At 33.3% G+C, this 23,227-nt stretch overlaps 2 protein-coding genes across 2 annotated transcripts; both read left to right on the top strand.

Moving 5' to 3' along the window:
- Positions 1 to 1,449: 1,449 nt before the first annotated feature.
- LOC132304409 (glycine cleavage system H protein 2, mitochondrial-like) lies at positions 1,450 to 10,398 on the top strand. The gene is made up of 3 exons (XM_059802075.1): positions 1,450 to 1,620; positions 5,789 to 6,048; positions 10,082 to 10,398. Exons 1-3 carry the CDS (start codon positions 1,545 to 1,547, stop codon positions 10,208 to 10,210), a joined length of 465 nt encoding a protein of 154 aa, XP_059658058.1. The 5' UTR covers positions 1,450 to 1,544; the 3' UTR covers positions 10,211 to 10,398.
- A 2,185-nt stretch (positions 10,399 to 12,583) lies between these two features.
- LOC132304417 (chaperonin 60 subunit alpha 2, chloroplastic-like) lies at positions 12,584 to 22,699 on the top strand. Its single transcript, XM_059802088.1, has 9 exons — positions 12,584 to 12,972; positions 13,103 to 13,274; positions 16,979 to 17,100; positions 17,246 to 17,453; positions 17,540 to 17,685; positions 18,504 to 18,810; positions 19,648 to 19,898; positions 20,532 to 20,732; positions 21,971 to 22,699. Exons 1-9 carry the CDS (start codon positions 12,919 to 12,921, stop codon positions 22,256 to 22,258), a joined length of 1,749 nt encoding a protein of 582 aa, XP_059658071.1. The 5' UTR covers positions 12,584 to 12,918; the 3' UTR covers positions 22,259 to 22,699.
- The last annotated feature ends 528 nt before the right edge of the window (positions 22,700 to 23,227 follow it).

The following is a 23,227-nucleotide window of genomic DNA, read 5'->3' on the forward strand; positions in this document are numbered from 1 at the left end:
GAATAACAACAAGCACATCCAAAGTCGTGTCGTTCTTCAACAAATTTAACAAATTCTCTGAAGATGAAGAACAACAAGTACATCCAATTCAAAGTCATGTCGTTCTTCCTCAAATTCAATAAAGAATAACAAGCACATCAAAATCGTACCGTTCTTTCTCCGTGATTCAACAAGTTTGACGAATCACCACACAACACTGTTCGAGATCAAACTTCGTCAGCCCTCGATCAAAAATTATCGGCGATCTTCCTTAACTACAAATACTTAAAGAAGATTATCAACAGACCGATTCAAGATTAAGCTCCAACAGCCCTTGGATCCAACTAAAAAAGGAGATTGAATCGGAGGAGATATTCTTTATTTTACTTTTGAACTTGCACACTTATTGGGGACATCTTCCTCCCGTTCACATGGGAAAGAGGCAAAGAAGTATTTACGGAACACGGATCAACAACGGAATCAGCTCTTTTGAACTTCTCTTATTTGTACAGAATCTTGTCTTTTGAACGGATCTTGTGGCACGAAACTCCACTACAAGAAGCTAACAGTCCATATAAGGAAATAAAGAAAGAGAATGAAACTTCTGAAACTAAAGCATGACGAAGCCTTTCCCTTCCCAAGCTATGAACCATTGAAGGAGTTCCGCATCCTCTTCTCGCTTTATTAGGAAAACCCCTCGCAACAAAATCAAAAGGATTGTACTCAAATTTTTATAAATTAATAAAATTATATTTGCTCCTTATTTTGTTCTTTATTTGCAGATTACGAAATTTGTGTGTACACCATGTAAAAGTTAAAATCGGAACACTAAGGCTTCGTTTGACAAGCGTTTTGTTTCTAATGTTTTTGTTTTTGTATTGCTAAAATGTCAATTTTGACAACAAAAATATATTTGGTACAGCCTTATTTTATTTTACATAGTGTTTCGTACATAGTAGTTCAAAACCAAAATATAAAAAAATTATTTTTTCTTAATTTGACGTCTATTTCTTTTTTACCAGTAGTAAAAAACAAAATGCCTACACACAAAATTCAAATTTTTTTTTCCATCTTTTGTGGTCGGTAGAGAATAAAATAAAAATAAAAATCCCTGTTGGGAATCGTACCAACCCATGAAAGAAGGGGAAAAAAAATCACAATGATCGGTAGAACAAAATTCCCGTGTCATTAAGCCCGTGTGAAAACACGTGTATAAGGGCCCTAAAACTTTTCCGACTTTTTTCCTCGCTAACTCCACCACGTGTCAAAAGTAAGGCTTAGATGGACAGAATTTTCGTGAGTTCGCGGTTCACTAAATTATACTCCGTAAACCTAAGACATAATGACCCAGCGGGGACTCCACCAACTTTCTGCTCAATTGGGGTTTGTTGACACGATGACCCACCATTTCTCTCAACAATCTTATTTTATTTTTATTTTTTGGGCTTTTCATTGTTCTATATACTATTTATTTTCAATATATAATATACAAAAACAAAATATAAGTAGCGCAGACATTGCGAGACTATCGAAGAGCAGCATAGAGTATTGTGGGTTGTGCTAAAATGGCGTCAAGGTTGTGGGCATCAAGAGCTGCTTCATACCTCAGGATCTCAGTATTCCACAGAGGCTTCTCTTCCGGTATATTCAACTTCTTCCAGTTTATTTTAATGGTTTTTGTTTTTTGGATTTGTTTTTCACTCATTACAAATCTTTATGTTTCATATGGTGCTGATCTGTGAGTGTTTTGAGTAAAGATCTGGCTCTTCAATGTGGGTTTGCTTATATGTGTTGTTGGTTTGATATGATTGAAGTTTTGATTTGGATCAATGAACAGACTAATGGGTTGCTTGAAACTTGTCGGTTGAGGCTTGATCTTTGAATATTTTATACTTTCCCATTGATGTATTGGTGGTTTGATGTGGTTTCTTCGGGGCAATCATTTATGACATGTGATGTTCTCATTGGTTTTTTCTTACTGTGTATGTATATGTCTCTGTGTGTAACAGTAAGTAAAAAAAAAGCTACATTTTTGTTACATTTAGTTTTAAAATCTTACTATTATATTTGTCCCATATTCACAAGCAACCATGTCCAATAAAAAGGAAAAATGAGAAAGAAAAAAATCTGCTTGGCAATTCCAAGTAGTTGGAATCGAGGAAACCGGATTTCTATCAGCAAATCAGTATTTTGAGTTATGTTTTGGGCTACTGGACTCTCACCTTCTATGGTGTTTTGATCCTTTTGTTTCGGGAGGAATCGATATGGATTTATAATATGATTTGGCATGTATCCATTGTTCACTTGTTTATTTGTTCTTGCTTGATGTCACATATTAATATATTTCCACTAGGTTCTCCATCGTATCAAGTGTGAGTTTTAACCTTGTAGGCTATCCTTGCATCATATCTATATTGATTTTTCATAGGCATGGACCTGTATATCTTCCTGCACAATAGGTAGTGATACACTGATACCTTCATTAACATTACTAACTACTCAATCATTAAGGTGGTGAAGGTTTCTTATTTGTCTGATTGATTTGAATTCTGATAGCGTCTTATACTGAATGCGTTTTCAAAGATCTATATTTTACTTAAACTCAAAATTACATTGATGTAGTGAGATTTTTTTCCCCCTCATAAGAACAAGCTGACATCAATAGAAGTTTGAGAATGTTGTAATTTTTTAATTAATTACAATATTATGAAACTTTTGCTCTATGTTACACTGACTATTTAAACAAACATGCTTGAAGTAGCTGTGTTGGACTCATGAGTCATGACACTCGTGTGGTTCCAACATTTTTCGTTGAACTTGCACATAATAACCATATCTAATAATTCAAGTTTAATTAGAAATACAATATTAAGAAACTTTTGTTCTATGTTACATGGATTATTTAAACAAACATGCTTGAAATAGCTGTGTCAGACTCCATGACATTCATACATGGTTATGGTTCCAACATTTCTAGTTGAACTTACACATAATAACCATATCTAATCATTCGAGTTTATTATATTATTGTACAAAAAGTTCATTTGTTGTTCCAGTTTTGTTCCAAAATGGATGAAGTCCCGATGCTGAACACTTTCTCACATAAAAGTATTATTTTACTAGAAAATAAAAGAATAATATCAAATAATACAGAGATTTAGTTGTGTTCTTGTGCCCTAGGATCTTGGATTGATAAATCCAATGCTTCAACATACCTACGTCTGACAGACGCATGTATCCGTGTTCATGTAATTATATTTTTTTTGATAAATACCGTGTTCATGTAATTATACTCATATTAGAATCTTAGTTTGTGTTTGGGATGCACTCTCCTGTTGAGTGTGCTTTCTATGGTGCGCTAATTATAAAAAAACAAAAATATTAGAATCTCAGTATATTGTGTGTGAACATGCAGCATAGTTAGGCATCCACTTTTTGTCTTATTGTTGTTATCTTTCCTTTCTTGTTGTAAATATTAATATATTGAGGAGATTCAGTAGTTTAGGTTTAATGGAGTCCGTGATAATGATCTAAAGAGAACTTGATACACAATCACAAATAAATGAATGTACTTGGTTTGCTCGTGGATGGTATTTTCTTTAGTGAAATTCATCCAAGAATTTTAATTATTTAAATGGTTGACAATACAATTAATAGGGGATTAAGACGAGGATGATGATGATGTTGATTACAATTCAAATAGGTGATAAATAGGCCTGCACCCTTGGAATTGTATAGAAACTGAAACTGAACTGATAGACTATAATAATAACAAACCAAAATTTTTTACTTGAAAAGTTTCACTATTATGTAAATCCCAATGCTGTATTTCTCTCTGCTTCTTTCACGGTGAAAGGAATTTGTTTGAGGCAAGGACTATCTCTTTTAAATATGTTGTGGTACAGTTGATAAGATTATGAGGGAAAGGTTGCACAAAAGATTATTAATTTGGATGGATGCTTTATAATTCACTTTGTTTATTTTTTATTATTTTCTCTTGAAGTGTACTTCAAGTATACCTAAAATACAGCGAGCTTCTATCAGCTTGCAATCATGATTTTAGTTGTTAATCAGTTCATGATATATGAGCTACAATTTTTCGTTGGGCAGCTAGGAACTGGCTTGAATGTCTATGATGGGCATATTAAGTTGGATATGCTTTGAATAATTGACTGCTCTGGTAGGGATCATTAAAAGTTCAAGGATTAGGGTTATGGATCAGTAGCAGGTTGAAGGACTTGTCTTTAGTATGTGGCCTTGTGATAAGGGCTCTGAAGAGGGTAGAGATGGGAGGCTAAGAAGGATGTGGATAAATGTAGTATGCTTTAGATGATAGTTAACTTTTTCAACCTTAGAATGAGATTCTTTTGACCCAAACGATTGAAAATGGCCTACTAAAAAGATCTTGTGTGCTTTACAGAAGTGTAGATATTGCATAAGTCAAAACTTGTAGGGCGTCCAATCAATTAAATTGTGATGAATTCTGTACAGATAGCTGTTAGGTAGGTAGATTTATAGAATCCCATTCCAGTACAGAGAAAGTTCAAATCAGCAAAGTAACAAAAAAAACACCTTGTACTTTAGAAATAAGGAACCTTATATGCAAAATGGTTCTTTTATTCATGAGGAGCTTCTTCATAAAATATCGTTGAAGAATACTGTTGGCACTTGACTTTAAAGGGGCCTTCAGAATTTGTATTTTTTTTTGGATTTTTAAGAAAACTTCCCTTCAGTGTAATGTATGATAACGTTTTCTTGCTATCTTGCTCAATGTTTAAGTTACCTTTTTTCTATATATATATTTTTTGAGTAATAATATATGTTATATAATATATTAATGTTTTGAGAACTATTATAATTTGAGTCCATTCAGGTTAAGTATTCCGTGTTTCATTCAATTGACAATGAACTCCATCCCTCTCGCAATCTTGGAACATTGTTTTGTTTGTCTAGAGCTAAATCTAGTTGGACTTTTATTTCGGGAAATCTTGTGGAATTATTTATTAAATTTTCTCACTAATTTGGGCAATATGTGGCATTTGATACTTACAAAAAAAATAATACTCCCTCTATCCCACTTTAATTGTCGCCTTCGGGAACCGTGACTGACAAACATGTGAGTCATGGTTCCAGAAGGCGACAATTAAAGTGGGACAGAGGTAGTAATAAAATTGTGATATTTGATGCTACTTGGGTAAGCAAATTATTAATAAATTATGTACTATGGCTCAACTACCATATTTGATATTATGATTTGATTTTGCCCTTCTTGAGTTCTTCATTTCATTTTTTCAGCCAACAGTATAATCAAAAGTCCAAACCAGAACCTAAAAACCCTTTTGCACATATTTTCTCCTACCATGACTTAAAGGCATTCTTTGATCATGATATATATTTTTTCTTTTCCCTGGGTGATGAGGAACCTTTCCAACCAGGTGCCCTTTGCATTCGTGGCTACAACGTAAACCTTAGATGTCAGATGTCCGCAGTCACCCAATTTGTTTTTTGTTTTGTTTTGTTTTGTTTTTTTTTTTTTTTTTCCCTTTCCAATGACAATAATTTTCTTCCCTTATCAAGTTGAGGCTGTAAAAGATTTTATACTTCGATTTAAATTTAATGGATATGATTATTTAAAACTTTATTGTTGATAACTAATATGATTATTTTAATATATATGTACAAATATATATTTGTTAAACGAGCAGTGGGTATATCTCATCTCTCCTTGAATTTGGAGTTCTAACGATTACATTGGGTGTTATGTATGCTAATATATTCATCAATACATTCTTATTTCCTTTGTTTGCAGTTGTGAAGGATTTAAAGTATTGTGATTCTCATGAATGGGTGAAAGTTGAGGGTAAATCTGCTACCGTTGGCATAACTGATCATGCTCAAGATCACTTGGGTGATGTCGTTTATGTTGAATTACCTGAAGTAGGAGCTGATGTAAAACAGGGCGGCAGTTTTGGTGCCGTCGAAAGTGTCAAGGCCACTAGTGATATCAACTCTCCTGTTTCTGGGAAAGTGATTGAAGTCAATGAAGAGCTCAGCAGCTCCCCTGGTTTGGTGAGTCATCTGATGCTAATTATTGCTTATTCTATTTTGACATTGATAATTTTAGAGCTTGATAGTTATCTGGTATGATGTGTTTTGGGGGTTAAATGAGTATAGAAATTAAAAAGAGAATTACTTTGTTTCAGTTTGCTTCAACTGAAAGTCGGTTATTGATGTTCTGAACTGTCTTCAAGTTGTACTGATGCAACTCAAGCCTTCTTTGAGTACCAGATTGTGTCTGCATATGTTTTTGTATCATTTACGTATCTTCTAAATCATTTTGAAGTTCTAGATTGTGGTACTAGTTGTATTATTGTTTACATAGCTGTAGAAGAGTCTTTATGAAATATTAACAATTTCACTGAATGCCTTACACAAGTCTTCTATAGTGGGGTTAGAGCACTGAAACACCTTCCTATTATAGTGTATTGTAATTTCTTGTAATCTCAAATGTAAGTAACACGGTACAAGAGATTGGTTAATAATATGATACTTACACCCATCAAAATCTCTCTCTCTCTCTCTCCATCTTTTATTTTTCTCTATTTTGGCCTTTGTTCAAAACTTACGCTGGTTGAACTGTTGTACCCTAGTACTCTATTTTAAGACGTGGTGACTTGAAAATTCCATCAACATAGTCAGTTGATTATCATTACGCAGCTAGGTCGTCAAAATACTTGAGATTAGATCATCCTCAACCTTCCTTGGTCAGCACATTTCTATTTTCCAGCAAATCATCTAAATTAACTTCTTGGTAGACTATGACTATAAGAGATTTAAGGTCTGGGTTGCTTGATCTGTAAAACTTTTGTAGCACGTATAGCATTTTCTTGCATTTCTCTTTGTATGTATTATAGGCTATATTTGTTTTGCTTGCACAATTTATGAACTTGCAAGGCCCTTTGTGCTTGACTCATTCAGTTACAACTTAAAAATTTTCTTTCTTCTTTCACAGTTTTATTTGTGTTCTCCCTTCTTAATAGTATCTTGAATTTAAATATCCTGTAACTTGTCAGTACAAGGCTTAGATGGATTGATTTATCAACCAAGTTCCTAATATGTATCCCTGTATCATGGGGTACTGCGTTTTCACCATTGTCCTTAGTCTCCCAAGGTTACCAGAGTTGATGAGATACTTTGATATTTATTCTTGTCAAAAGCTCTCAGCTTTCTATTGCAACTTTTATAATATCATACTGGTGAGCTATGTGATATGTGCATTGGTCCAAAAGTGATTAAATTATTTCCTTACCATTAAAGGAGCAAGGTTTGATCATATCCCTACAAAATATGTGAACACTGCAAAAACAAGCAGGAAGAATAGCAGTGTATGCATATATATCAAAAAATAGAGTAAACAGTAGATTGGATTCTCATGAAAGGAAAAAAATAAATAGGAAAGCACAATCCAATTTGACATATTATTTATTATTTTTAATTTTTTGGTGAAAATAGTTGTTTACCAAATACATGGAAAGGATTCTGATTGATCTAGCTCTTGATGCGACACATTTCATATCAGGCTGATGAAACTTGGTGATTATCAATTTTTTATTTTATTTTATTTATTTATTTTTCTGGACAAGGAACCAGGTAAAGGACACATTGTTAATGAATCAGCTCTTCTATCTTTTCACAGAAAAGACAAGCATCCATAACATATATATAGATAAGTAATACACATGCACCAATATCTCAACTGAGAGTTGAGCATGCCTGCCTTTTGGGAATGACAGAAAATACCACTCAAACTTACAAATGGTGGTCACAATTGATTTTTTTTATAGGTATTTGCTTATATATGGTGTATATACTTATTTATTTAGTGAAAAGAATTAGGATCGTTGCTCAAGGCTAAGTCAGTGTGTGCAGAGGCCCAAACTAGACCTAGAGGAATGGTGAATAGGTCTTGAAAACTAAACTTTAACCAAAACTTAAATTCAAGTATCACAATTAATTAAAGTTTATATATTAATCAGTAAGTGTAACTTAGGTTGTAAAACATAAAATCATCCATACACTTGTACACCGATTTTTACGTGGAAAACCCCATTAGGAAAACTACGGGACCTAGTCCAAGCAGATCGAATCCACGAACAAAAGAAATGTTTGCAATTAGGTCAACAAGACTCTAATCCAAGAATCTCTTAGTTACCTCTGACCCAGAATCATGCTAGACACCCTACTAAATTTCTTCTGCTGCCAGTCAATTAATCTGCTTTTCACGCAATCCCCTCTTCAACTCATGCTTTGATCTCCAATGACTAGTCATGTTCGATTGTTAGTTTGTTACATGGAACTTGAGGTGGTGTTGAAATCCATGAAACTCTAGGAATTGTATGTTTCAGAACTTATGAGCACTCACCATCTATATGAATGATGAATGAAACAAAAGTCTAGTAATTTGATTGCTTGAATGCACTTTAAATTGCCTCACAAATATTTGATGCTCTTTATAGACCTTGGAGTTTTAAAAAGTCTAGGGTTCATAGAGTTTGAGTCAGATTTGGAAACTGCCTTCTCGCAGGTTTTAATCTATTGAACCTAGTCGAGCGCGTTTCAATTGATCCTTCAATCAATCAAACTCCCTTGTTCGGTTCAGTTAGGGTTTAACTTTCCAAAACAGTTTTATGCATTATAGAATAGATTTTTAAAGATCAAAACATGAAAATTGAAAACCTGAACATGTTTAATGAATTGAGTGAATGCATAAAAACCCTAAATTGGTGAGTGCAAAATATTGGGAGTCGAATTTACCTTTTTACCCTTGTTGAAAATTTTAAAATTTTTCTTTTTGCCCTTAGACAGAAGTAACTCAAAAACTACTAATTTATGAAACTATAAACAGAATTAAAACACAATATTATAGAATTCATTTTGTGTGAAATTTGCCAACCGAAAGTCTTATTTTTTAAAAAATTCATATTTTTAGTGTGGGAATGTCCAATGTTATGAGTTTTGAAGGCAGATGTATTTGACCGTGTAAAACCCGAGTTCATTTCAAATTTAAAGAAGTAACTTGTGCAGTGGGTGTATCATTTCACTCCCTCTCTGGAAAGGAAAAAGAAGTCCTTTTATGTAGGATTCTTCCAAATATTGCTTTCTTCGTGTGTGACCCTTGCATAAAGAGAGAAAGTGGAAAAAGAAAAACTTTGTGCCATGAGAACTTCTTTACATGAGTTTTTGAGTTAAGTCACTCATAGTCAAAAGGTTTAATACAGTTGCCTACTATTTATCTTCCAATTGAACTGGCTTTAATTTCAAAGACTCTAGTTTTTGCTCGGTAGCCCTCAGCTCCTCACTATTTCAATTTGACACTCCTTGATCATGTGCATTCCATCCTCATTTCCAAGATTCATTCATTATATTTAATTAGTTGGACATATGAATCACTTTTTTTTTTCATAAGAAAAATATAATCTTTTATTAGTTGTCCTAAAGTATGTAATTTGAAAGGTTTGCAAATGTTTTAAAATTTTGTTCCTACTTATCCATGATTGTTCTATATCTAAATGCCTTCCCCTCTCCTCCTTTTGGGTATAATATGTTTTACTAGTGGCAAATAGTAATATTATATTTCTGATTAAATTATTTGTTGTATGTGGGGTTGCTTTTAGTATTTATTCTCAGTGTTTTTAATTAAAATAAATGGCTCTCTGTATGAGGTACGGACAAATTTGTGATTTGGGGGATAATGTTGTAGCGGAAATGGAACTAGAACATTGTTCAGAACACCAATGGTAGAAATGAGTAAAATTCGACATAAACAATGGTACAAAAATCTCTGATAATATGAGGACATTATTGTTATCATCTCTTATCTGTAATTGTCCAGCTTAAGTCATGGTCCTCATATTGAAATGCTTACCCAACTTTTGTTTGTTGCAAAGTTGTTTTATTATCTCCCATTTACATTGATTGGTTGAGTGACTCCTTCATTCAAGTCACAAAACCTATGAAGAAAAGTTTTTTTTTTTTCCGTCCCTGTTCTGTTGTTCTTGTTGTTTGTATTTGATATTTAACATGTAAAATTTCTTTTTTTTAGGTAAATGGAAGCCCATATGAAAATGGATGGATCATAAAGGTGAAGATTAGTAACACCGAGGAATTGAATACTTTAATGGACTCGGATCAGTACTCCAAGTTTTGCGAAGAAGAAGATGCGAAGCACTGAGGGAACTCTCGCAACGCGGTGCAGGTACTACTTTCTTGAAGGGCTGGATGGGTTTTAAAGCAAGGAAGTTCAGAAGTATGGATTTGTGAGTTTTGGTACTTTGTTCCAGTCGTGTTGCAACTGCTCTTCTTTTCTTTCCATTAATGGAATATTGCTATTGGAATTAATAACATTTTTCTTTGTTTGCACCGGTTTTACGATTGCCTGTCTAATTTTTTTTTTTTTTAAATTTATTTTATTTTATAGATTTGAGTAGTATTTTGCTTAAATTTAGATTTATCTGGAATATGTTGTTAGTATTGAAAAATTTGAAGATTGTTGATTGTGTGAGGAAAAAGCAGGGATAGAGAGATTTCATATTGCTATTCTTGAATCATTAACGATATGTTTTTGTTAATTAAATCTGCAAAAATATGTTCCATCATTGTTGGTGGATATGACATTTGCCTGCAGAAACATGGAGAAATAGGATCCTCCTTGCTATACGAATGACATTAGATTTAATCAGTTCTTATAGACTAGTATAGAAATACAGCTCTTGTTCCATGACCACCATTATACAATTTCTCAAAACGGGCAATGCCGTTCGTGCTATATTGTTGAAGTGAAAACCACCGTCATCATCCTTGCCTTCATCTTATAGAGATGGAGTCGGCTTCAAGAATTCTCTTTTTCCGTTCTTTCCTATTATATAATATTTTTCAAGTTGTTTTTAATTACTTCATACCATGTGAGTTTTGGTCTGCCTTGTCGAAGTGAAAACCAACTCCCGTCAATTTCATGTCTGCATCCTAAGCCTGATTTATTGTACGATCGCGTGAATTCTCTTTTTTCTATCTATTGTGCAATCTTAACTATATATTTAAACTTAGAAGAAGCATTACTTTAAATAAAGGACTTTATTTATTTATTTTTATGACCTTTAAACAAAGATTTGATGTAAATGCATATTGAATCCTTATCAAATGCGCTCGATTTCTTCTTTAGAACATGGCTTTCTCATTTATAGAACCAAGTTGGAGCTCTGGGCTTGTCTTGTATAATCTCTCTCAAAACCATGTTAAATTTGGATTTCAATTTTCTGTAACTTTGAATTAAACGTTTTTTTTAATGTCACCAATTTCAATCCCATGCTGATGAATATGGCCCAGTGATTTCCAAATTCTATACAATCCCACAGTGATTTCCAAATTCTATACAATCCCACCATTTTTTCAATGGATTTTGAAACCTTATATTTAGATATCTAAAACCCATTTAAATTCATTCCTGTTTTGGATAAAACAAACAATAAAATTCAAATTTCATCAAATAATGTTTTTATTTTTTTATTATATATATATATATTTTGGCATCAAATAATGTGTTCAAGTATGGAATATTTTGAACTAATTTTTTTCCTTTTTAATTTTAATTTCAAGACATTAACTCTATGCAAATCGAATAGAGTTTTATTTGAAATTAGATGTTAGGCCTGGTTAAGATTAAGAGCTTGTTTAATGGGAGTAATATGCGTGGGTCAGATCGTGACCATAAAAGCACAAAACTGAAGCATTTAAGCGGGCTTAGCCCATTGATTAGATGGGCTATTTTTATTATAATCCATATACTGATTTTGGGATTCATCTTAACAAGCATGAGACAATTCGATTTTGAGTGCACATTATGCAATATGCACCGTAGAACATTCTTGAGGACATAATAACCTTCTTTTTTAAAAGTTAAAGTTATTCTTTACTTCATCTGTTTTTTTTTTTTTAGGAATTTTTTTTTCTCTTTTTATTGAATTATTTTATTTTATTTTGTATTCATAAAAATCTAAACATAAACTTTTCCTTTTCCAACAAAAGAATAATTGGAATATTAAATTTTTTGGAGTTAAATAAAAAAATTTAAAAATTCAAAATGTGTAGAAGAAAGAGTGCATACAGTAGACGTGCTCGGGTAATGCCACAAACAATCACTAATAATATACATAAATATAGTCTCTCTTCGTGGAGTGTATATATATATATATATATATATATATATATATATATATATATTTGGTTTTGCAGTTCAAAAGTAAGACTTTAAAAATTTACCTTCCGGATCTTTAACAACGTCGTTATGCCCCTGAGGGTAATAGAGTGTATATTTAAACAATTATCAAGTGTCAATAACAAATATTCATCATAATTTCAAGCCACACGAGTGACAACAACTTTTCTTTCCATTTTATATCAATAATTCATATATATATATATATATATATATATATATATATATATATATATCAATTAGATACAAGTCATAATTTTCTAAGGCCTTTGGTAATGTCATCATTTTTAATTTTCTGCTACCATTAAAAAAAAAGAAAGAATTGACAGCAAAAATTGCATTTGGTAACCATATTTTTGCTTTTCAAATTATTAAATAAGCTGCCAAATTTATTTATATTTTTTAAAGCACCAAATTGGTGTTTTTTTTTTGAATGCACGAGCCTGTTGGCTTCCTCTTTTTCACAGACCAAAAAAAAAAAAAAACCGAAAAGAAAGAAAAAAATTACGTTTCCAAACAGGCCCTTGCGTTGGTCACCATGATTCGGTAACTCGCTCGACTCGTCCGATTCGTTCTCTCAAAACCCCTTGAAAACCTTGTGAAAATTTGCAAAACCCCTACGGTCCATACCCGAACACTCCAGGACTGCAAGTCTGCAACTATTGGACATGTCTGTTTCCTTCTCTTCCCCACTACTATTCCCTCCAGTAGCTTCCTGCTCTGTAAGTTATCACCTACAATCTCTCTCATACTCTCTCTCTCTCTCTCTCTCTCTCTATATATATATATATATATATATATATATCGTAAACTGTTGATTATATATTCTTTCAACTATAAATCTTGTTTCAGAAACTTAGTGGAAATGCCCTTTCTGGGTCATGGAGGAATACACAAAGGATGAAGAAATTGGTGGTAAGAGCAGGGCCAAAGAGGATATCTTTTGACAAAGAATGCAGAGGGGCTTTACTTGCTGGGATAAATAAGCTTGCTGATGCTGTTTCTGTCACTTTAGGACCTAAAGGTATCTGGGTTTTTCTTTCTCTTTCTATTATTAGATTAAAAAAATTTGTAATTTGCATTTTACGATTCATTTTGATGTTCATTATCTCATAATATGATGAAATTGATGTTATGGGTAGCTTTGGATTTCTTAACAGAGTTCACAAAACATTTAAGACCTGAAGGTATTATGGTTTTCATGGTTTTTATTGGGAACTTATGGTATGCTTATTTGATTTTATTTATTTGCTTTTGATCATAATTTTTTTTCTTTTATTTTTTGATAAGTAAAATTGTATTAGAAAGCGTTCAAATGGGGATTTTATGAGAAAATGTTACCCTAATTGTAGTATGACAATATTTAATTTAGTTGTAGTGTTGAGATTTTCATAAAGTCACAATGCTTTGTTTTAGGGTTTGGTAGATTCAACTATCATATATGTTTAAATTTTATGATAAATTTAGGACCTATGTGATCTGGGTCTTCGTGACTGGCAGCTTTTTTGTTGCTGGTCTTATAAAATTTGAATCTCAAGCTTCGCTTGACTTTCCTTTTTGGTTTCCTCTTCTGTTATTGTTTTTCTGGCTGTTCTTTATTGGTTAAAAAAAAGGGTGAAAGTGGGAAGTTGAATTTGTTACTAATATGATAAGTCTTGTATTTGTAAAACCATTTTCTTTTTCTTCTTTAAGTATGGAACTTCTAGAGTTTCGGGGGTCACAGTATGATTACAGTTTTACAATGTCGTTAGCATGTGGCGATATGAAATTATGAATAAGTTGAAGTTTTGAAACTATTCGGGCATCAATGAGCAGTTGATGAGAATTCTGTGAATGTGTCTGTAAAATGTGTGAAGATTAGTGGCAGTGGGCCAATTAGGGAATGTAGAGTTTCTGAGGTAGCAAGTGGGAAATTGTAGCTAGATCAGAGGGGAGAGTACATGAAATTTGAATTGAGCGGAATATTTAGGAAACATTTATAGGAAATTACATAAAGGAGAAATTACTAAAAACCCTTCAAAAAATTTAGGTCCAAGAAACCCTTATGTCTTGGTTCTGCTATCCAGCATATCTCAAATGTTATAATATTACATGCATAAGGTGCAAATCTGGACTGCCATCAGCCTTTGTTAACATGCACCCTGATGTGGACAGCCAGTGCATTTTGAAGCCTTAGCAGGCACTCACTTTCTATTCTCAACTCTTTGCTACCGTTCAACTGTTTTTACAACCTAAGCAATTTGAAGCCGTAATTTGCTATCAACTTTGGGCCAATTTCAAAGCGGAAAACCTTTTCTTCTGGAATGTAAATGAAAGAATTCAATAAATGCTGGTTGACAGTTTTGAAGTTCTAGAAATTGAGAGTTTCTGTTTCTTTATGGTGGGAATTTCTCATCATCTAGCATCAAAGGTTAGATTTAGTTAATGTGGATTGTCTATATTTAAGAACAAACGAAAGGAAAAATCATGCTTAGTAAAAGATTTGATTTTTGTGCAGACTGGTATGAGATGACAGATACTCCATTTTACAAAATTTCTTGCTCTTCAATTGCCTTTGCCCTTTGGAGATGGAATACTTGATAAAAAATAATTTGGAAGTTCAAATTGACATGCCCAAAAAATTCAATGAATACTACAAAAAAGTATTGATTTGTGCCATAAATAGATTTGAAATGAGCTAGTATAGCTTCTCTATTGCTAAGTTCTCAGTTCATAACTCAAAGCCAAAAATTAACTCACCTGAAAACAAAAAAGACAAGAAAAGAATAAAAAAAGAGCTGAAACAAAACCATCAAGCAAGATGGTGTCAAAGTGTGGATGAATTTTTCACAAAACGTTTTCCAGACTTTTGTGTTTGGAAGTGACTGCCTACATATAGTTCTTCTGTTAACTTGCAATGGAAAGATTTTCCAAATTCATGAATTTGGCAAACAAACCACATACCACACAAGGACAAGTGTGTTTTAATTAGGTTGATTTCCAAATTCAAATTTGGTAAAGTTGTTGGCCATCACGAACATAGAAACGGGGTAATTATAGATTGAGTGAATTGCCAATGTTGTTATAGCTATGGAAACTTTACCTTCCTTATTGTCACTTTCTTGAATAAATGGATGGCTGTTGCATTTGGACAGACTGTAGACCCCATAGTTTCAGAGCTTGACATGTTGGGGGAACTTTTGTCCAAAAGGGATCTCTTGTTAGTGGAAGTAAATCGCTTTTAGTGATAACTTTTTCTTTGCTTGAGTTTATTCTGAAAGAAGCAATCAACTAATGAGGCTAATATAAGTATACTGGGGGTTGGGGATGGGCCAGTTCGGGGCTGGTTGTGGGAATTTATTTTGAGAAGTGAATAATGATCACTGATGGTTCAAGCATAAAATGGCATGCTTATAGTTCTTAAAGAGAGGGATAGAGGTACAAAATTAGTGGCAATTGCATCTGGATAGATTAAACACTTAATTTTATAGTGGCAGAGCTCCAGATGATGGGGGTACTTCTTTCCGAAAGGAATTTCGTGTTAGTGGAATGAAACAGAGTGGTGCTTTCCCTCTTTTTAGTTTATTCAAACAAAGAATCAGCTCAATGAAAATATAAAAGCAAATTGGGTATCTTTTGGGGGGTGGGGCAATGGGATTTATTCTGAGAAATAAATGAGGATGATGGTTCAAGTGTAAAAAATCAAAAGACATTCCAATGGCTGCTAAAAGAGTTGCAGATATCGTAAATCTGGGTGCGTATACTTGTCAAGGGGAGCTGAATAAGGGATGTAAGTTAAAAGTGTGTATTATTCTTCAACAACGTTTTATAAATGCTGTTGAATTGGGGTTATTATATGAGGCGTACAAGTCCAATTAAAAAAATACTAGAGTTATTGCATTAAGGCTTTCAATGATGGGAGCTAGTTTGGTTTGCTTTGAGCAAGTTCTCAGATCAAATGAAGGCTTGTGAGCAGAACTAATGTAATGAGAAAGTTGCTTTACCTTAATAAACTTGATACGGGCTAGGTGGCAAGCTGGACTCTATGCTATCATCTTTTATGCATATAGTTTTGGGGGCCTTGTTTTGAAGGACTTGCAAACTTTTAATGTGTGTCTTTGGGTGCTTTATGAGTGAAACAAAATTTCAATGAGACATATTACAAACACTACCAAGCATGTAATAAAGCTTCAACTATACCAAAAACGAGTCCAGACATTCTACATTTGATCCGCATGCAAACAGTTTCCAACATTCATGTAAAAACGATAGTGTGGGTCAGTGACCCCTTCAATGAAACGAGCTTAATATATTGGAAACTATAAATTTTAGATACATTAATCATAATAATTTTTTCAACATAGAAACTTAAAAATGATTTTAATATTTATAATGGTACTTCTTAAAATGAAATTATAATGAAACAATTTTTGGATTTAAAAACACCTCATTTTAATAGTTCAGAAGTTCTCACACTTCAAAGTTCAAACCTTTAAGGTTACAGGAAAAAGATTGATTAGCCTAAGAGCAGTTCCATTATATGATTACATGTGGTTTGACCAAGGCTAAGGCCTTAGATAGAGCAAAAGGGAAAAATAGGATTCATGTACCGACCCCAAGTAGTTGGGAAAAATGCTTGCTTTGTTGTCGTGGTGGTGATATTTTATTGGATCTTTAGGGTAGTGATGTTCATTAATATGATTATGCTGCTTATTGAAATGAGTAATGATCTGAATTTGAATTGTGCAGGGCGCAATGTTGTTCTTTCAGAATCAGGGACTTTAAGAGTAATCAATGACGGTGTTACAATTGCCCGAGCCATAGAGCTTTCAGATGCAATCGAAAATGCGGGAGCAATGCTAATCCAAGAGGTCATTTACTCTCTAGATAGACAATTCCCTTTATTAAGCAGATACCGCTGCAATTCAGACATAAAAAAAAGCCAATATATTTATCAAAAAAAAATTATTATATATATATATAAGGCAATATCACATATTAAGTGCCTATTCACAGGTTGCAACTAAGACTAATGATTTAGCTGGTGATGGTACTTCCACTGCAATCATTTTGGCTCGAGAAATGATCAAAGCTGGGTTGTTAGCTGTTGCTTTTGGGGCTAATCCTGTTTCTTTAAAGAAAGGAATGGATAAAACAGTAAAACAATTAGTCAAAGTTTTGAAGAAGCAAAGTTTTCCTATAAAAGGGAATGATGATATTAAAGGTGACTCTCTCTCTCTTTGATTTTTTTTTTTTTTGAATTTTTGTTTGCCTAAATGAAAATCTTCAAACCATGCTCTCTTTTTGCAGCCGTGGCTTCGATTTCTGCTGGAAATGATGAGTTTGTTGGGAACTTAATTGCTGAAGCTATAGATAAGATTGGTCCTGATGGTGTAATCTCTGTTGAATCTTCCTCATCGTCTGAAACATCTGTGATGGTTGAAGAGGGAATGAAGGTATACCATATGATTAATTTTTTTTTTCTTGTTTCATTGGCATATCATATGATTATTAATTAGAGAGCTCTTAACAATTGCTAAAGACTAAGAACATGTTAGTGGACATAATGGTACAGATGGAGTTGTAGATTCAGTCTGACATCAATACAGATCATGGTCAAAATTTGATGACCTCTTGGAATTCTGAAAACTTGAATTCACTGCAGCAATTGGGTTTGAAGTGGTTGAAATTTGTAATGGCTTGGGATTGAGACACTATGTTGAGCCTTCTATAATTTGTCAAATGAAAGCCTTGGGTATATGTCCATTTGGGTACCAACTTGTGGATTTGATCAAGATTTCTAGGACTAAAGTTGTATGTCAAAGATAATCTCATCCGCCAACTTCATTTTAAAGCATTCATTTACTTTTTTCAATATCCAAAACAATCCATAGATTATTAATTGAGTGGGTAGGATATTTTATTGCAAATTGAACTGTTCTGCATGCATACTATGCATACATCGCACTTATTTATTTATTTTATTTTTATTTTTTTGTTTGGCTGGAGAAGGGGAGGGGTGTAAATAACATACGCTGCACCGTTTTCTTTTGCAATATTGAAATATATGCTTGCACACACATGTCCCCACTAGGGATTGAATCCTCAGCCTCCCCTTTGGGGTGGTGGATTTTGGTGGTTACATTGCACTGTTGGCTGTATATTCGTTTGCCTTCCTGGTTTTTTATTTTATCTTCTCAGTTGTGGAATCATCTTCTTCTTTTTCTTTTTGTTTTTTATTTTAGATTTCTATTCAGGCATTCTTTCCCTACAGATTGACAAGGGGTATATGTCGTCCCAATTCATTACAAACCAAGACAAATCTACAGTGGAGTTTGAAAAGGCTAAAGTCTTGGTAACTGATCAAAAGATATCAACTGTTCAAGAAATTATTCCTTTACTAGAAAAGACTACCCAACTGAGTGTCCCACTGCTAATAATTGCTGAGGATATCTCGATGCAAGTACTAGAAACACTGGTCATGAACAAAATGCAAGGTGTACTTAATGTTGCTGTTGTCAAGTGTCCGGGATTTGGAGAAGGAAAGAAAGGTCTGCTTCAAGATATTGCTCTTATGACAGGTAAACTAACATGCTGTATTCTAATTCTAGTAAAAGATGTTTTAGTCATAAGATTATCTTATCCATAATGAAGATGTATGCGTGAGTACGTGTGTCTCACATTCTTGTGTGTGTGTGTGCATAAGTAAATGGTTTTAATTTGACATTAGGGGCTGTGTGGCTAACCCAAAGATCTTGCAATGATTCTGCTTCTTATTTATTCTAACTTAGATTTATGAGGGAAAGGCTTCCTTGAGGCTGTTAAACTTCCACAGCCTCACCTTTTCTTAGCCTGTTTTTCTGCTCTGACCTAATTTACTATGCAGTCCAAAATTTCATCCAGGTTGATAGTTTGGTGGTGAACTTTGCTGGACAGCTAACCATAGTTTCAGTGTCACCTTTGATCTCGGTCAATATTGGAATAAGTTCTAAAAGTTCTGATAGTTTGTTAAGATTTGGTTTTCAAACTATGTAACTTTTTCATTTATATAATTTGGTTGAAGTTCAAAATGAATCTATCCAAAAAGAAAACTTCAGAACTTATTGATTAGATAGTGGTGATTATGCATGTTCTTTACCTTTTTAAATTATTTTATTTTTTTCTACTCAAAAATAGTATTTGTTACAATATAAGTAAGCTCTTCTATGTCACTATGGGGTTTCATTAATTTGGAAACCTGTATTCTTCTTATTTTCTAGCAAAACAATTTTCATATATGGGCATTTGTATATATGTTCTCATGCCTGCGAAGACTGTATGGTGTTGCATTTGTTTCATTGGTGCAGTATCACTTATAATTCCTTTACTTTTCTGATTTCTGAACACATTCCTCATTGACATCTTTGTATTCTAATCAGGTGCCGATTTTCTCTCTGGGGATTTGGGACTGACCCTTAATAGTGTTTCCTCAGATCAACTTGGTATTGCACGAAAAATTACCATAACAAATAATTCAACCACCATTGTCGCTGACCCTTCTACTAAAGCTGAAATTCGGGCAAGGATTTTGCAGATAAAGAAGGATCTAGCTGAAACAGATAGTTCTCATCTGTCAAAAAAGCTCTCTGAAAGGATTGCAAAACTTTCTGGTGGTGTGGCTATAATTAAGGTCTGCAATACTTGAAAGTTAACATTAGCTGAACCTTTTGGCAAAAGCTTTTTTCTGCTGTTATTTGAAGGCCATCTCTCCCTAATGGTGACCTGCACTGTAATCTTTAGCTCGCTAATGAAATTGGCTCTTCAAAGCTTTCGTTTTGATTTTTCTAATTTGAAAAATAAAAAAAAAGTTTCATAGCACTAGCTCTGGAAGTATCTGATGTTTTTTTGGAATACTATAAAAAAGTTGATTTGGTCCAAATTTGAAGTCAAGTTTTCAAATGGCATAGTTCAAATAAAACCTCTAAGCTTTCTATAGCTTTTAAAAATCTAATACTTTCACTTTGGTCGTATTAAGATGTTGGTGCTCCTTTCTAGTTTATTAAATTAATAATAATGAATATTGTATCAAAATAGCGATTAAAGTTCAAATTTAAAGAATCTGTAGCATATGAGGCAACATATAATTTGTGATTATAAAGCAGAAAGTCGAGCTTAATTTAGATATTTTTTCTGAGTCATATGCAAAAGAATTTATGAAAAATGAGTTCGAGCTTGAATCTAACAATGTTCTAAGTTTTAATAGTGCAATTTTTCTTTTTTTTAAATGAAAATAGCTTTCTTAAGCAATGTGACTGGAATTTAGGTTGGAGCACACACTGAGATGGAACTTGAAGATCGGAAGCTAAGAATTGAGGATGCAAAGAATGCCACATTTGCTGCTATAGACGAAGGTATAGTACCTGGTGGTGGAGCTGCTTATGTACATCTATTGGAACAAATTCCAATCGTAAAGCAGTTATTGGAAGATCCAGATGAGCAAATTGGTGCTGACATTGTGGGGATGGTATAGTTACATTTTTCTCTTTCCTTTCATTGCATGTATATTATTGACATTTATGTCCAGTAAGAAAGTTATATTTATAATGCTACAAGTTAAAACTGTGTTTTTTTCACTTCTGCTTATTTTCAATAATGATATATATAAATAGAAGGACCAACTCATCCTTGGGGCAAGCTTCCATCTCTGTGTGTGTGTAGAACATGGTATCAGATCAAAGATCTTTTAAACCTCGACAAATAAATTTTCCTCTCCGTCTTCTTCTAATTTTTTTTTTCTTCTTCTTCTTCCCATTTTCTCTTCTTTTTCTTAAGTCTCTTTTTAATTCAAACCTCAAACTAAATCTAGAGAGCAAATCAGAAACATTAGAAGCTCTAATTTTTCTGCACGTCATAGGTGGAATTGATATTTTGTAGGAACCAGCGCCAGTATATGGCCACCTTTGTATGGACCCCTCTAGGCTTGCGTTGGCTTGTGCCATGTGTTAGTTTGTCATAGTTTGTGGGTTTCATGCTAAAATTCTAATTCAAGACTCGTTATTCAAGTGTGTCTGAGTTGTAGGTTAACAGTTTTCTGTTAGTGGTTAACTTTTTTTTTATTGGAGTTGCTCAGTGTGTAGCTTGGAAGTAATTTGAACATTATAGTGTGTATTCGAGGTATCTTCTGGGTTGCTTTAACAAGTTCGTGTACGAGTAACATGTACTAGACGTTGACAAATTGCCTGAAAGAGAAAATTGGAAGAACATGATTGGTATTTGACTAATCCTACACTTTGAAACATAATTCACAACTTCATTGACACAAAAATTCAGTAGTATTAACAAAGTTTTCTTTGATCTCGCATATTTACTTTAGGAGTAGGCATGTTCACGCATATCCCAAATACCAATACCTGTGCCACATAGTGTTCAAGCATGTCATACATCTACTCATAAGTGTCCAAGCATGTCATATTACTGCTCAAAAGTGTCCATGTAAAAACCTGAAGAGAGGGAGGGGGGGACAAGAGGAGGAGGTGGAGTTGGTTATAAAACTTGACCTACGGCTTGAGAGGAAAATGTGCATGCATGTTGTATGTTACAGTAGCGTGATGATTTCAAGATTTAATTCTGCCAGGATATTGTTGAAAATAATTAGCTTGAGCTTGATATGAAAATTCAAAGGTTCCAAAAATTTCATTGAATTGAGGCCTTGCCTATTGCATATTTTTTATAACACAAAACTTTGTCAATGATGAATTTCAGGCACTTCTTGCACCTGCAAAATTAATTGCATCCAATGCAGGAGTTGATGGAGCGGTAGTCGTGGAGAAAATTCAGGCTTGTGATTGGCATATTGGGTACAATGCGATGACAGGAAGATACGAAGACCTTCTTGTAGTCGGAGTAGTTGATCCTTGTCGGGTTGCAAGATGTGCACTCCAAAATGCAGTCTCCGTTGCTGGAGTAGTCCTGACAACTCAAGCTATTTTGGTGGAGAAAACGAAGAAGCCCAAGCCACCTGTTCCACTTGTTCCTGGAATAACTCCTTAAAAACCCATAAAATGGGAGGAGCCAGTAAAAAGAAAATCGTAGATGTGTTAGCTGCATTTGACATGGTTTGGGACAAAGCTTCCAAACACAAGCAGGTTTTGTGTGGACTTGAGATGCAGATAACAAGCTTTACACTCAGAGTTGTCAAACAGCGAAACAAATTCAGCTTGTTATACGAGTTCTTGGATTTTGAGAGCATGAAGATGATTTTTCAGTGGACAGGAAAATTTTGAGAATTTCTCCAAAATTAGGTGTTTTTTTTTTTTTTTTGAAACATTCCTCAACATTAAGTTTTGTAATATTGATTCCAAAACTGAACATGTATGCGTTCTATTATGTGCTTAAATTAATCTTCTTTCGGTAGAATTGTTCAACCATATAGCTGCATTTGACGATCAGTCGATTATGGAAGTAGAATTTTATTAGTTTGCTTCATTAACATTATTTATGTTCTGGTCTCTGCAGCTTCCAATTTTCATTATTTATAAATGTATGTCTTGAATTATTCACATTTTATTATTATTAGTATTATTATTATTTATTTTATTACTACTATGTTTGACAATAACTATCTGGCTAAAAAAAAAAATAATAATAAAATAAACTATCATGTAGTGCAAGAAATGAAATATTTTTCTATCATACCCATCTCAAATTTATTGTTCATCTATTTTACCTTATTACATGAAATACATATTGCGAATTGAAAGAGTTGTGGAGTCTATTGTCTAATAAAGATTCATTAATTCTGTCAAAAACAAATCGTAATAATAATAAAGATTCATTAATTTGATTTGATAATGTGGAGTCCCATTACAATTTTAGCTGTTTCAGTTTTATTAGGGAAATTCAAGCTCATTCTTAATTAATACATAATCTCATTCTTATCTGATAATTAATCACACTCTAATCTGATTAGTCTCCAGAGTCTAATGGGATAAAGCTTCTAGACTCTAATGGGATAAAGCT

Source organism: Cornus florida, unplaced genomic scaffold (assembly GCF_030987335.1).
Source record: "Cornus florida cultivar Cherokee Brave unplaced genomic scaffold, ASM3098733v1 CherokeeBrave_3.0.0_Hap2_Chr01, whole genome shotgun sequence".
Lineage (NCBI taxonomy): Eukaryota > Viridiplantae > Streptophyta > Magnoliopsida > Cornales > Cornaceae > Cornus > Cornus florida.